Genomic DNA, 15,064 nt, shown 5'->3' with positions numbered 1-15,064 from the left:
CTGCTATGTGAACAGCATGATGAATTTGGTTTTTAAAACATCAGGCTAGGGACAGCAATCAGTTCTGTAGTGAGTGAAGTAGTAAACTTACTTGCAAATCAGACAGCATGCTTAAAAGACTTCGGAGTAAACTTCTATCAATTGCTTCACCATTCCTTTCCCTCTCAATCAAGAGAAGAATGCCATCAATAGTCTTATTCTGGACTTTCTGATCACTTATAATATGAGCTCTAAACAACTCCAGGCCCATGTCCCTAAAATAAAGAAAACATATATAATCTAAATTAATTGACAGTACCACCTCTGAGGAGGTGGGACTTATTACCCTACATTAATTAGAGCTCCAGGCTTTGAAGCGGCTATTGTAGAGGGATCAGATACACACATTTTTTTACTGTGGTGAAAACATACACACCGAAACATTCGCTGACACAACTTTCATATTTCACCCACTTGATTTTAAATAACATTATTAGATTTAAAGCATACAGGAAACTCATATTGTCTTTAACGAGACCTGAAGCTAAATTCCTACTTTCCTCCGTGACTAAATTTTGTTGGATTATTTCCTTTGGTGGATTTCTTCCTTGCTCAAGTCAAGAGACAGAATTAGTCTATAAAGTTTAAATGCTAAACAGTCAAAGACGTAAAATGTTTTTTCACTGCACTAGTAGGGAAGGCTTAACTGGTTATTTATCAACTGGCTTCAGTACTTAAAAATCGGTGAACTCTGATAATCGTTGTAGGTACCTTCACAGGCACATGGTGGGGGCAACAGTACATCATACTATTTCTATGTTTCTGCAGATGTGAACTCCTCCGTAATAAGAGTAAGAGAAAGCAAGTGAGCTCTTGATGGTCAGCAGCAAATGATTCACGCACATAGATGTTCCAGGGCAAACTTTTGAACTCCTAGCTAACAAAAAATTTCTTCATAAATTAATAAATGCTTGAGAAATGTTAGCTATTTTCAGTATTAGCACAAAATGTAATTAAGAAGGTAAACTGCTATAAATAAAAGTCTAGAAGCCAAATGTGAACTTTTACGGAAATATTCACAGTACTGCTTGCTCTCTTCCATCAGTGAATTAGATCTGACAGTGATTTGTAGCAAATCTTTGCATAATATTTATCTGGCATCCTTACCAAATGGAGGGTAGCATGGAATTCTGAAGAACGTAAGTTCTATCCAGGAACAAAAAAATGCTCCTGATCATGATCTGCCAAGGGAAAAAAAATGAAGAAATCAAACGATGTTTCTATTTTGTGAAGGCTAAAATATTTGCTCTTGATAAAGTAAGAACTGGATCGCAGAGTTCATTTACATATACTCCAGACTACTAGGATCAAACATGCAGATGAACATCTACCTGAGCGTATGCGCAGACCATTTTCATTAAACTATCCTATTGTCTTAACACTTGCTGTGGTTTCTGGAAAAGAGCCTTAAAATGGTTCTCTGACTTCTCTGCTACTTAAAAAGTAAGAGAAAGTAAAAACAGAATCAAGGCAACACTGATGCAGCAAATGTTCTTCAGCAACGGTACTAGTGGGTGGAACCAAAAGCCCAAGCCAGTGCCACACAGTCGATTCCTACTCAGAGTGACCCTATAGGACAGAGCAGAGCTGCACCATAGGGTTACCAAAGAGCGGCTGGTAGATTCAAACTGCCAACCTTTTGGTTAGCAGCTGGAGCTCTTAATCACTGCGCCACCAGGGCTCCTGAAAGCTGCCTTAAATCGGACACATGGGGTTTTTGGGGGAGGTGGATTTTAGGACTTTATTTTTACAGAACACAAGGTATAAACTAACACCAGACTAGGAAGAATAGAAATGTCTATGATCTGAATAGGCTAAAAATCTAAGACCATGAGGCATCTTCTCAAGGAATCAAATAGCGAGCCATCTGATAAACAGGAAATTCATCAAGACTGAGACAAAATGTAAATTTTTTAACAAGATAAATACTTTTTTTTTGATTAAGTGTGACAAAATAAAAATGATCCTAAGGTGCCAGTCATTTTGAAATGTTGGTTTACCTATAAATTTTAAAACATAAAACTCAACTGAAGTTAGTTTCTAATTCAGAACAAGAGCATATATCAAGGCAGCCCTCCTATGGGAAAGCTTATAAAACTAACACTCCTGAATTTAAAGAAATTTGATTTTTTACTCCAATATTTAGTTGAACTGTAATACTTTTTCCAGCTTACCATTTGTCTGCAATGATTCTGCCAGCATTTATCGATCTTCTTTAGAAAAAGAACACTATCCAATGAACCCATGAGATACATGTTAAGGATATTTAAAAGTGTTGATTACAAGGTAATATATGCAATGTAAAAGCACACTTATCTTAAATATGGAATACGTTATTGTTGTTAACTGCTGTTGAGTAGGCCTCCAACTCATGGTGACCCCATGCACGATGGAACGCAACACTGCTGGGTCCTGGCCATCCTCATGTTCCGTTGCAGATCAAACCGCTGTGACCCACTGGGTTTTCGTTGGCTAATAAAACTAAATAGCACTTATAGAACAAAATGCTATTGATTTAAACCATAAAAAAATGAAGATTGCTCTAAAAACAAAGCTTAGACATAACTGACCATCATGTTTTCGGTTTATGATTTCCCTTAGACGATTATTTTTCCTCAAATGGAATCTGTTAGGATAAAAAAGGTAAAGATGTAAGGACATCTCATTTACACTAATACCGCATGTAGATTTGGACCCTAATTAAAACTAAAAAGCCAAAAATTTGTTTCTTCTTTCTCTAAAGAGAAAAAAGAACACAAATAACAAATCTACAAGACACAGGCATGCCACTTCAAGCTGTGTTGAGTAGTGAGGGGTGGGGACAGAGAAGAATACAAGATTTTTTGCTTTTAAAAGGATATTCTCTGAACTGATGAATCTGTGCTTTGATGTGATCTTCACAAATCTGTCTTAGCTGTTTGTACAAGTTTGCAGAAATCTTGTAAGAACAGAGATTTTCTACAGCCTGGAAGATTAAACATACTTTCTTAAGGAGAGAATTAGGAGGAAAAAAGATTTCTCAATTATTTATATCGAACTCTTGTTTTGATATTCTTACCATGTGAGCTTATTAAAAAGGGTTACTCATCCGTTTAAGATAAAAGGTAAAATAACAAAATATATCAGCGTGGGTGATGAACTTTTTCATAACCAATGTACTGCATCAAAAAAGAACAAGTTAATATATTTATTACGGCTGTGCAGGTTAAGGATGGACAAAATCATGCCAAGTTCTTCCCCGCAAAGACATCAAATTTATAGCAACTGCTACATATAAAAGCTGTCTTGTTCTTTAAAATGTTAATCATTTTCATGAGCAGTACTCCATTTTGAGTTTAAAAAATAATTTTACCAATTATTTATTAGATGGGTTGAATGGTTCTACTACAATTGAACTAAAATTTATTTATACTTTCTTGGGTTTTCTTGAACAGAACAAAGCATAAAAATTGCTAACAGTGTTATAATTGAGTATGATATAATTAAGTACCAAAGAATTTTCTACAATATTTCACTTTAAGGATATATTTAATTAAATATAGAGGTTTAAAATTTTGCACACCTCAATAAACATTACAAAAGAAATTACTAGTATATTTTTACTTCTTTCTGAATGTTGGTCTTTCTTTTTTACTCAGATCTCAAAAGGACAAGCTTCAAATTTCAGTGAGTTTCTTGTTATGTGTATAAAAAGACTTTCAAATTTAAAACAAGAGGCATGGTAAAAAACTCTTTGGATGAACTCTGATACAATCTACAATTCCAACTAGTAATGGCTTAAATATAACACCAGGATTCCTTTCTCACCACAACAGACGGCAAAAATTCCATTAAAATGGACTCTAAGGCACTATCCAACTTCTGATGGTTGGAGTGGAATTTTATAAATATGTAGTTGGAAGTCACATCCCCAATACGCAGGTCCAGTAAATAAATTAGCAGATGAACATATGAAAGCTTATCCGAAAGCCTTATGCCAGAGGGAAGTTACCACACCTCACCAGGAAACAGCAGGCCAATTAAACACAACAGCTATGGCTAAGTCTCTGCTGGCCACGATCCACGTTCCATGGATCTTTGAGTTAGACCACAAATGCTTGAAGATGTACCTATGCTTATTTCATGTGCCTCTCTGTTCACAACGGCCCTCTACAGAGTGTCCCTCTGCCTCTTTTAGTATTCCCTTCATTCTATCTGTGTTCCTTTTGAGTGAACCTCATTTTCTCAGCAATTAGCATTTTCCATAAAGGAGTTTTCAACTTATTTATCTTCTTACACAAGATACCATTTTCCCTTTATTATCCAGCTCAGGTTCCACTTCTTCCAATAAGCTTTCCTTAATTGCCTCAGCTACCAGTGACTCACAAGGCACTCTCACTGATCATATCACACTGACATGTCACTGAGTCTATACTATTTATCTTTTGATGTGCATACCCTGTCTCCCCAACTCTCCTAGATACCATGTATCTAGTCATGAATCTATATGTCTTTTAATACTTTTTGGGCTTTGAAGCAGGTTAAGTACATTAAGTATTCAGAAAACTGACTTACTTATCTACAACAGCTGGCAATGTGTCCTAGACATTATGGTCTAATGGGAAAACTAGCCAAAAAACGTGTAGTTACAATACAGTGTGCTAGGTGCTATGCTCCCAAGTGAACATACAGGTGAGGCCCCTAACCCAGCCTTTAGGGGAGGGCAAGTCAAGAAAGGCTTCCTGGACACAAGTAAAGAGGTTGAGTCCCAAAGACTCAGAGGGAAGTAGACAAAGGGTTGGTGGGAATAGTGAGAAATACAGAATTGAGCTGCATAAGCCTCACCTGTGCTTAGCTGGAGGGTGGTTTAAGGTGTTAGAGGCAAGAAAAGGCAGGAGCGTCTAAGGTGAGTTTTGAAGTTCAAGTTGGAAGAGCGCACTATGCTTCTCTAATTTAGCCTTGACTGCCTCTTAACATACAGACTAGATCCAGTAATTTCCCTTCCTTAACAACCTTTCATTAAGTTCTTCATGTACTGCTATAGAGAAATCTCGTAAGTATGAAAAATGCAAAGGAGAGACCAGTGTGGTGCATGGTATTAAACCATTTAGGTAAAAAATGGAGAAAGTGAATAAATACACACACAGTTGGTTTTACTGTGTGTGTATTTATTCACTTTCTCCATTGGTTTGGGTTGGTTTTACGTACATAAAACATCTCTGGAAAGATACCCAATAAACTGCTATCACTGTCGAGAGGAAACTTGCTGGGGGGCTGGAGGACAAGTTGAGAGTGAGGCTTTTCATTTTTCACTGCATGTTCTGTAATACTTTTTGAGCTTTGAACCAGGTGAATATATTAGGAATAAAAAAAAAAACCTGGCCCCTCCCCCCCAAAAAAGCCTTTCTATCTTTCCACCACCCACACTTTTAAGCATGGCATTCAAGGCCTGATCTTGCCATTTTAGTCTCACTTCTCGCTATACCTTTCCACACACCCAGTGATCTAAGAACTCTACTCACTTCTCTGTGTTTGTTTGCAGCAGCCATGTGTGCCTAAAACAGTGAGCTTTAAAATTGTTTGACCACAAGCCACAGTACAGAACACATTTTACATCACAATCCATTGTATATAAAATATACTTATGTAATTGAAACAAAATCTTCGTGAAACTACACTCATCGTTACTATGTGTGATGCACCCTGGTATTTTCTCTTTTATTTCTTTAAAAAAACATGCTGGTCACAAATTACTAATTTCATGACCCACTGACAGAAATTTCCTAAACCGTAAGCACCTTGGGGGCAAGGACTGAGTATCTCTCTATCCTCATGCTGTCTGTCCAGCTTTGCACACAGTAAGCAGTCATGACTCATGACTCAAAAAGGACTGAGTGTTTACTAAGTACTCTGCATCCTGTTAAGTGCTAGGATAGAAACATGAATAAGAAAGTGCCACATCACTACTTACGAGTTTGGGATCAGCTCTATTTTAATCTAGACCTTGTATCTTTGAAATGCATTTTTAAAATTGTATTCATTATCTTACATTTGACTAAATAATATACTTTGAAAATTCCTGGAAATTTGATCTAGTATAATTATCACTAAAATAACCTCTAGTCTCACAAGCAACTATTTCTATTAAACAGACTCTAGATAGTTGTACAGGTCTCTAAATAAAACTATCTTTTTTCTTAAGCTCTTAATCATTACTGGTAAATTTGCTGCCTTAAATCCTTTCTGAAGGTAGTTGGGCATAAAACATTCTAGCAAGTTTTTAACCTTTATTCTCCAAAGCCTAGTCTCTCCATATATGTCACACCAAAATCTTATCTGTCTGGAAAAAAAAAATACTCCAAAGAAAATACAAACGTGTAGCAAATGAAATGCAAAACTACAGTTCACGAAATTTGATGCTCTGGGGAATACAGAAGTCAAGAAACAGAAAAAGGAACATAATACTGCATTTTGGGCAAGGAGCAGAGTGGAAATGGGGATGAGAACTAAGACTAGAAGAGAAAATGAAGAGGATAAAAATATAAAGAGTGACCCTTGAGACTGGCCCTAAGACCCCTTCTAACATGGAACTGAAGCCATTCCCAGAGACCCCCTTTCAGCCAAACAACAGACAGGCCTACAAAATAAACAGCAACCCCTGAGAGGAAGAAGCTCCTTAGAACAGTTAATTACATGAGACCAAAACGGCAAAATCTGCCCCAAAGCGAAGGCAGGAAAGGGCAGGAAAACCTGAGGAAAGATAACTGGGAACCCAGGGCAGAAATGGGGAGAGTGCTAACACATCGAGGGGGCTGTGACCAATATCTTGGAACATTCTAAGTACAAGCTGCTGAATGGAAAACTACTTTGCTCTGTAAACCTTCACCTAAAGCAGAATAAAACATTTAAAAAAAAAAGGGAAAAATACAAATAGTGCAAAGATACATGGTGAAGGGGAATCTGGAAATTTTTCTGATTTAGCAATGACACTAAGAAAGATAATGAATTAACCATCACAGTGCTGAACTCTGATCATCATCCTAATGGGTTGGGTTTTACTTTTCAAATTCTATGTTTAAAGAAAGAAAGGAACGTATACCACAAAACTTTTTAACAACTGATACAGCAATAAAGTCTAAACTATCCCTCTTTTTACATCTAGGAAAATATCTACAATAAGATACTGAAAATATATCAAAAACTATGAATTTACAGACGAAAGAAAACCAAACAATGAGATCTAAATCACTTTCCTTTTTTATATCTAGTAATAAAGGCTTAAATAACACAGTGAAAATTATCAAGGACAATTGGCAGTTGTACAGTTTTTTTTTTAACTGCAGACAGTATTAACAATTCAGTAAAAGGAGACATTCATAACATGTAACAGACTAAGCTTAAAAATACCAACAGCAACAGCTAATCAAATTTACAGAGAATCAAAGAGCCAGTCATCAACACTAAGAATCAAATTGCAAGCCTTTAACCATTGACTACTTAAGCAACCAGATTTCACAAAGGATAATAACCTATACTAAGGTGGATGCACTATTCCAGTCGTGTGGTCACCTACTCTACAAATGAATCACTAACAGAAAGGTTCATTACTTAAGATTTATTTCACAGACAGCTAACCAAACAAGAGTTCCAGTTATAAATGAAGATAAAATTATTTTCATCAGACTTTATGGACTAGGCTTGCCTTAAAAGATAAGACCTAGACATTTATATTAAGAATAAACTCTCACATATACACTACTGGCCAGCTCCAAAAAAGGTACCTGATTTTAAAACACTCATACAAAGGCTTAAAAGATGAGGAAAATAATCCCATAATTTAAAATGTAAGTTAGAAAAAAACTCTCACACCGAATCCAAAATTTTACATGTGTTAATTTTTTTTTTTTTTTTTTAAGATACCACATGCGAAAACAAGATACATTCTTGAAAAGTGTGGAGGGACGCTGTTCCTAGAGAGTTCCTCTCTTTTTCTATTATTTTCAATTTGGCTAATGGTCTCTACTGAAGCATATTTGGAATGTAATCTGCTTATCAGCCAGCTGTTCTGGCCTAGTGCAGATTTACAATTTAAAAACATATGTGGCTCTAGAGCTGTATAACAAAATGTAATTAAAAAATGAAGATATGATTTTTAAAGACACAAATATTTATTATTTTCACTCAAGACAACAATACATAGCAGGCCCTCTACTATACTTTTTTGCAGTATCTCATTTACACCTCAACAACCCTGCAATAGAGTTAGTGGTAGTCTCATGATTTTACAAATGAGAAAACCAAGTATTAGAGAAATTACCCACCCAAAGTTATGATAAATAAGTGGAAGAATCCTAATCTAAGGCAGGTTGATAAACTCAAATGTCAGTGCTTTTAATCAATTGAAAATAAACAAATGAACCAAAACAACATTACCCACTGCCTCACTCTTAATAGGATTTTAAGGTTACCGAGGTAAGGTGATTTTTTAAATCCTGGTACAATTCTAATTTACTTGAAAAAGAAAAAAAAAATTAAAGACAATGTCTGCTACTGAAATGTACTCAGAACAGCATGTTCTTTCCTAGAAATTAAAAACTTAGTAGGCAGTACATGCAGCCCACACTAGGGACGATTTCCATGCTTAAGCTCTAATGCAAAACGGTTTTTCATGCAGAGAAAAAAGGTCTAGACAGTCATATGCCAAATAAGTGTTTACTTCAGGATTTTTTTTTCAGGACGGGGGGGATATGTGAGGAGTTTGGAGGATTTTTGTTCTGTCTTCTATGGGCTTCTGTATTTTTCAATTTTAGGAGAATACTTTTAAATGCATTTCAATGAGTCAAAATCAAACACCTGAAGCCCCGATAGTATAAAATAACTGTACCCTCTTTATCCTTTTATCCTCTTTTTCTTGAACATCTCAAAGTAATCTTTCTGAGAACATTCCAAGGGAGCATTTATAAAATTATGGTCAAAAACAATAAAAGAGCTAGAAGCAAATGCTTCCATATTTATTATAATAGAAGTAGGAAGGTACTATGAAAAACAAACAACTGAAAAAATATTCATAATTTTAGGCTGGTGATACTTCTAATGCAGGTGATACTTCTGAAGTACAAGAAAGGAAAAACACAAAAAAACGTAAGCTATGAGCTCTTCAAACTTAAGACCTAACGGAACCAATATATCAGGGAAAATATTTTCAAATCAAAATCTCTAGGAAAAAATATTCAAGGTAAAGTAGAGTTCATGAACAACTACAATCAACATCTGTTATAAAGGCAAAAGATTTTAAGTAACACACTGAAATATGCCGTACAACAGCAAGTCCAAATAAACATCATACAGACACACGAATGAAAATACCTGCTTTGAGGATAAATAATTTCTTTTTCCTAAAGTAAAGCTATTTGCTTCAAACTCTGAACTACAGTGATAGTAAAAGCACTGTGGCGTATCAGTCCGGCCACATGACAGTGAAAGTACACTGGACTAGGAATTAGAACATCTCAGTCTGAGTCCCTCTGCTCTGACAATATATTGCCTGCGCAGGTTATTTAACTTCTCTGAGACTCAGTTTCCTCATCAATAAAGTGCCCTATGTACTTCACAAAGGGTTTCTGTGATGCTTAAATGAGATAATGTAAAATAAACCTGATTTGAAGGCTGTCACAAACACTGTACAAAGATATTGAACACATGATGTCTTAAGGCCTTTCCAAGTATAATTCCAGAATTCTACTTTCACTGTTGTGTAACTCATGAGCCACATATGCAATCAACCAACAGAGCCGGATGTGGTGGGCATTTCTTTAAGTAATAACGTAGTACTTTTACTCCTCCTACTGGCTGAGATTTACATATCATTATTATACTTATTAACAATACATGGCACCATTACTATGTGTTGAGTATTGTTCTGAGTGTTTTGCATGCATTAACTCATTTAATTCTCACAGCAACAGAAACTGGTGATCTCAAGTGACATATTCCAAGTGAAAAAGCCACACTGTGGTTTATGAAAAAGTCTGACTAGTGATATCACCTTATACTTAGAAATAATAGTACTTCGAAGTGCTTCTTTACAAACATCTAATTTGATTCTTATAAGCAACTCTATGAGGTAGACAGGGCAGGTGTTCTTTTCCCTATTTTACAGAGGAGAAAACTAAAGCTAAGCAAGGTTTAGTACCTTGCTTAGGATCACAAGCATAATAACAGAGCCAAAACTAAATCCAAAACCTCTGCCTTCTGATCTTAATCCAAGGTTCATCCATTACCATATTTCCTCAGCCACGAAAATGAACAGGTAAAAACTGCTGTTTTTGGTTACCACGGAGTCGATTCCAGCTTGTGGCAACCCCATGTATGCAGAATAGAACTACTCCATAGAGTTCTCAAGGTTGTGACCTTTAAGAAGCAGATTGCTAGGCCTGCCTGCCCAGCAATCTGGGTGGGTTTGAACCACCAACCTTTCAGCTAGGAGCTGGGTGATTAACCATTTGAGCCACCCAGGGACTCCTAGACGAAAACTATGAAGACTGATCAATTGAACCAACATAATTTCTTACAAGGCCCTCACCAGTACAAAATTCAGGCTATTTCATAACCTGAAGTATTTTGTTTTTAAATATGAAATCACCAACACTATAAGGAAAAGTAACTTCTTGCCTTGGTTGTGTCAAAAACACAGCAGGGGCAAAATATCTTGGTAGCCAGAAATCTAAATCAGTTACTTGCCTTTGACATTATATTTAAATTAAACACTACAGGACTCATTTGTTAAGAAACAAATTTGAGCCTCAGACCAAGCTGCTGGGCTACAGCCTGCTCCTCATTTCTGGGGTAAGATATATCTTGTAGCCCAGGAGATAAGACAAATATAAAGAACAAGAAAAGAAACGTCAAAAGGCTACTAATAGGCAGGAGGCTGAATAAAGGATATGGAGAATTTCTGCATTTCTTGAGGACTTTCCTATATACAAGCAAAAATTGTCACAATACAATGACATGTCACCAGAAATCACCTTTGGGAGCCATGCCAGAGGATTCCATTACAGGTTAAAAAAACTCTATTATACCAAAGTACTTCTAACTATAAACCCTAATCGGAAGGGTCCAAAATAAGCCCAACTTTTATTAACACAACTACCTTCATAGTTTATGTAAAAATGCATGGTCTGATTATAAATAAAAAAAAAAATAGGAGTACATAAATTAACCGAGAAATTCTAGATTAGAAGGCAACCAAGTCTACTTATGGCCTGTCTCAGAAAGTAAAATCCCTACATCCCACCTCAAGCTATACCAGTTAAATTTGATTATCACATTAATACATACCTGGTAGAGTTCTTCTAAATTGTACTTAATCGAAGTGCTATTCTGGATAGCTTCCACTGCTTCTTTCAGTTTCTGCCATGTTTCATCTGTGTAGTTTTCTGGTAATTTAGGCTTATCTAGGTAATACATAAAAGATTGACATCAGAATAATATACACGATATGTTAACTGAAGGGTCCACAAAATACAACAGCATTACTATTTTTTTCCAGGGGAAATTGTGATCTTTATAACTTTATTAAACCTAAATACTAACTAACCACTGGGTTTAAGCTCAGTATAAAAAATAAAATTTGAAATTCCAGAATACTGTTTAAGTCATTTTGACTCACTATTAAAATTGAAGGTGAGGGCTTTTTTTTTTTCTTTCACTTATTGATTTTATTGCTTCAAAACATAAAAATTCAAGAATGACATATAGAAAACAGGAATGTTGATCTTATTCCATCACATATGAAACGTTAAGTCAACATGAATTTTGTACTTGAGATTTAAAATGTCAAGTGCCTACTACTGAAAGGTATTTTATAAACATCTTCATCTTTCCAAAAACACCCCGAGGAAGGTATTATCCCTATCTTACAACTGAAGAAACTGAGGCTCAAAGACTCATTTAGTAGGGCTTGCCCAAGGTCACCATAGCTAATCATTGGCAAAGCTGGGATTCTAATTCAGGTCTGATGACCCCCAAATTTATATGCAGCATCTACAGAAACTGAAAGAAACATCTTAACTCAGGTTTTAATTTAAACTATATTTACAAGCAGAGAGAAACATTAAAAAACTAAAACATCCAAATGACTCCAAAACCTATGTAGCATTTTCAGAAATGGGAAAGAACATCTTAATCCAGGCTTTAATTTAAATTTCACTGACGAGCAATCAACGATTAAAATAAAATTTTAAAACACCCAAATGCCTTAATAATGTATTTTTACTTTAGGGAGGAGGAAAAAAATACAACAAAATCTCTGAAACCAATTTGCAAATGCAGTGAGGATCATAGCTCATTTCTTTAAAAAAAAAATCCTTGGCTATTAAACTGATACATGTTTTAATTGAAATACTGAACACATTAGCCAATTACAATCCATATTCACTACAGAAAGCTCTACTATTAAATCAGAAAGATTACAACACTCTTGAGAGCCTGGGATAGGAGGGAAGTGATACAAAAAAGAAAATGTTAAAAACACAACACTATATCCCCTTGCTTGAGATAAAATAAAGCACATTTCTGATTTCTACACTAATGTTGGAAACACAAACAAGGAGAACCTAATTTTCTCAGCACGAATATTTAGCCACAGGCACTCATGTGATAAATATTACTTAAGTTCATTCATTTACTTCTCCATTCAGTAGACATTTTAGCATGTCCTACCTGTAAGTTGTTAAAGAGTGTTGAAAAAGTCAGTCAGAAAAGCAGAAACACATTCAACAAATAAAAATTAATTCAGCTCAGTTACATTTTAAAAAATTGCTGATTTTATATTTGCAACAACATATTCATAATATTCTCAACCACATATCTCAAACACAGTATCAACAATTTTTCCTAAGAGCTGCAGGTCAGTACTTTAAAACTTATTTTAGGGATGAAAAAATAAATGTAGTAATTGTTCCCATCTTTAGATTACTGGTTCACAGAGTTACTACTGTGTATACACAGTATTTTTCACTTCCAAATCTTACCTTTTGGAAAGCAGTGCAGAGATCATAAATATTTTTCTCCAAATATTGCTTCCACAATGAATTTCAAGAACGTAGTTTTCAACAATATAAATCTAATTATAAATCTTATCTGAGCATCTTAACTCAAGGATCACCACTGCTACCTGCATTTATTTCTAGGATTGGAGGATGTGGCCTACTGAAGCATAAAAATAAAAATCCCAGCAGTGTCAAGCCTCACTATGAACCTAAAATAAATAAACCTCTTCAGAACACAAGTTTCTCACCTGTAAAATCCGGATCAATCATACTGGCTGTTGATGTTATAAAAAATAGCAAATTAAATACAATGGGTTGAGAAAGACCTCAAAATACTGCACGGAAACACCCAGTGTAAGCTTCTGCACAGGGATACTAACCGCCCCCGGAAAATGAACCCTCCACCAAAAAAAGGACCTCCCTCCACCTCATTGACTATGCATAAATTAGGCCACCTCTATACTGTTTAACATATTAACACAAATAGAGCACGTGACCGCTCAAGTGTCAAATCCTTAGTAGGTGATTAGGGATTTTGGCCTTGGTTACCTTTAAAGTTCTTGATCACTAACTTCTTAGCAGAGCCAGGCTTGCTGTTAGCAAAGCTAGAGACGGTGGTAGAAGATTTGGCTAGGCCGTTTGCATGATGCACCGAAGCCACGGAAGAGATTAATATACTCTTATGTTTAAGTTGTTGCTGCTGAGATGTTGCAGCGGTTGGTGAAGATGAGGAGGAGGAGGAGGAGGAGGATTCCTCAGCCATCTTAGCATCAAACCCTACAAACTCCAGGGTGTCTTCAAAACGCAGCTTCTTCTGTATTGGAACGTGGCTGGAAGCAGCCACTGAAACCCCCAAGCAGAAGGACGAGGTTGAAGGGGATGCCGAATCCCTGGGTTGTAAAGGAGGAGTGGAAGAGGAAGAAGAGGTGGAATCAAAGTCTTCTCTCTCGTTACTACTGTTACTGCTGCTGCTGCTACTGCTGTTTAACTTTCTCTTCTTGGCAGAGGTGGGCGGAGTGGTGCTGGTATTACCATCAGTGGCAGATCTGACCTCCTGAGCAGCAGCAGCAGCTGAGGGATTGGGGGAAGAAAAACCTGTTGGAAACATGAAAATAGCGGGGTCAACAGGCAGAGGAGCATCAAAAACCTAGGTTTATATGTCTGCGTGCGTGTAGGGGAGAAGGTGGCAATGCTAGAGGGGGAAGGGAAGAAAGAAGAGAGGAGAAACACAGAGGACGAGAAGGAAAGTGAAGGGGGGGGCTACACCGGGGGAATGGGAGGGTTTGGGAAGGCGGAGAGGCTGACACCAGGAGTGAGCAGAACCAGGGGGACGGCGAATGAGGAGGGAGACAGGTAAACGGCCCTGCCGTCCCCCTCCCCTGCTTTTCAATCTCTCTCTCCCCCCTTTCTGCAGGAGCGACTCAGTGAGTGTCTGAGGCTGCAGCTCCTCCTCCTTTTTTCCCTCTCCCTGGGAGGAGAGATGCTGTGACTGGGGGGAGGGGGAGAAACCCGGGGCTTGTTATTGTCAATAGCACAAGAGGCTAAAGATGGCGACACTTCCTGTCACGCGGCGTCGTGGGAGGGGCGGCGTCTCACCGGGAGTGGGGGGTGGAGAGAAGCACTGCAGTCGCCCGGGGGGCGGGGGAGCAGGGGAGCTGGCGAGCAGGGAGGCGGCGGGAAAGGGGCGGCTAGGAGCCCCAGACACTCCCTGCTCTTTCGCTCCTTCCCTGCAGCACTCTTCTCCCCCCTCCCCCCTCGCACACCAAGAACTCCCACCCTCTCCTTAACGGTCCCGCGGGAAGCTTCGCGCCGCAGCGCCCTTACCGGAAGTGACTGGGCAGACACTTTTCATAGCGCCCAGATCCCGAAGCCCCCGGGTCCGCAGACTTGAGTTGGGGGGGGCGGGGGGGGGAGGGAGACGGGGAAAGGGCGGAGGGGGCGGGCCTGCGAGACACCTTCGATGCTCCTGATTGGAGCTTTCTGAACGCGGGGCG

General features: G+C 37.6%; 1 protein-coding gene across 5 annotated transcripts in view; it reads right to left on the bottom strand.

The window, feature by feature from the left end:
• Nucleotides 1-15,064, bottom strand: part of CUL4B (cullin 4B) — a 98,776-nt gene that overhangs the window by 23,132 nt on the left and 60,580 nt on the right. For 3 of the 5 annotated variants that reach the window (XM_049872498.1, XM_049872496.1, XM_049872497.1), the window contains 6 exons: nucleotides 13,620-14,165; nucleotides 11,359-11,474; nucleotides 2,901-3,004; nucleotides 2,214-2,283; nucleotides 1,147-1,220; nucleotides 92-254 (listed from right to left, as the gene is read on the bottom strand). In XM_049872498.1, the coding sequence (XP_049728455.1) occupies nucleotides 92-254; nucleotides 1,147-1,220; nucleotides 2,214-2,283; nucleotides 2,901-3,004; nucleotides 11,359-11,474; nucleotides 13,620-14,165 (1,073 nt within the window). Of the gene's footprint in view, nucleotides 1-91; nucleotides 255-1,146; nucleotides 1,221-2,213; nucleotides 2,284-2,900; nucleotides 3,005-11,358; nucleotides 11,475-13,619; nucleotides 14,166-14,894; nucleotides 14,990-15,064 lie in introns of those variants that run through there. The other 2 variants (XM_049872500.1, XM_049872499.1) reach the window with 2 other exon arrangements.

The sequence above is a fragment of the Elephas maximus genome, chromosome X (assembly GCF_024166365.1).
Source record: "Elephas maximus indicus isolate mEleMax1 chromosome X, mEleMax1 primary haplotype, whole genome shotgun sequence".
Taxonomy (NCBI): Eukaryota; Metazoa; Chordata; class Mammalia; order Proboscidea; family Elephantidae; genus Elephas; species Elephas maximus.
This window is presented reverse-complemented; position numbering and strand designations above follow the sequence as displayed.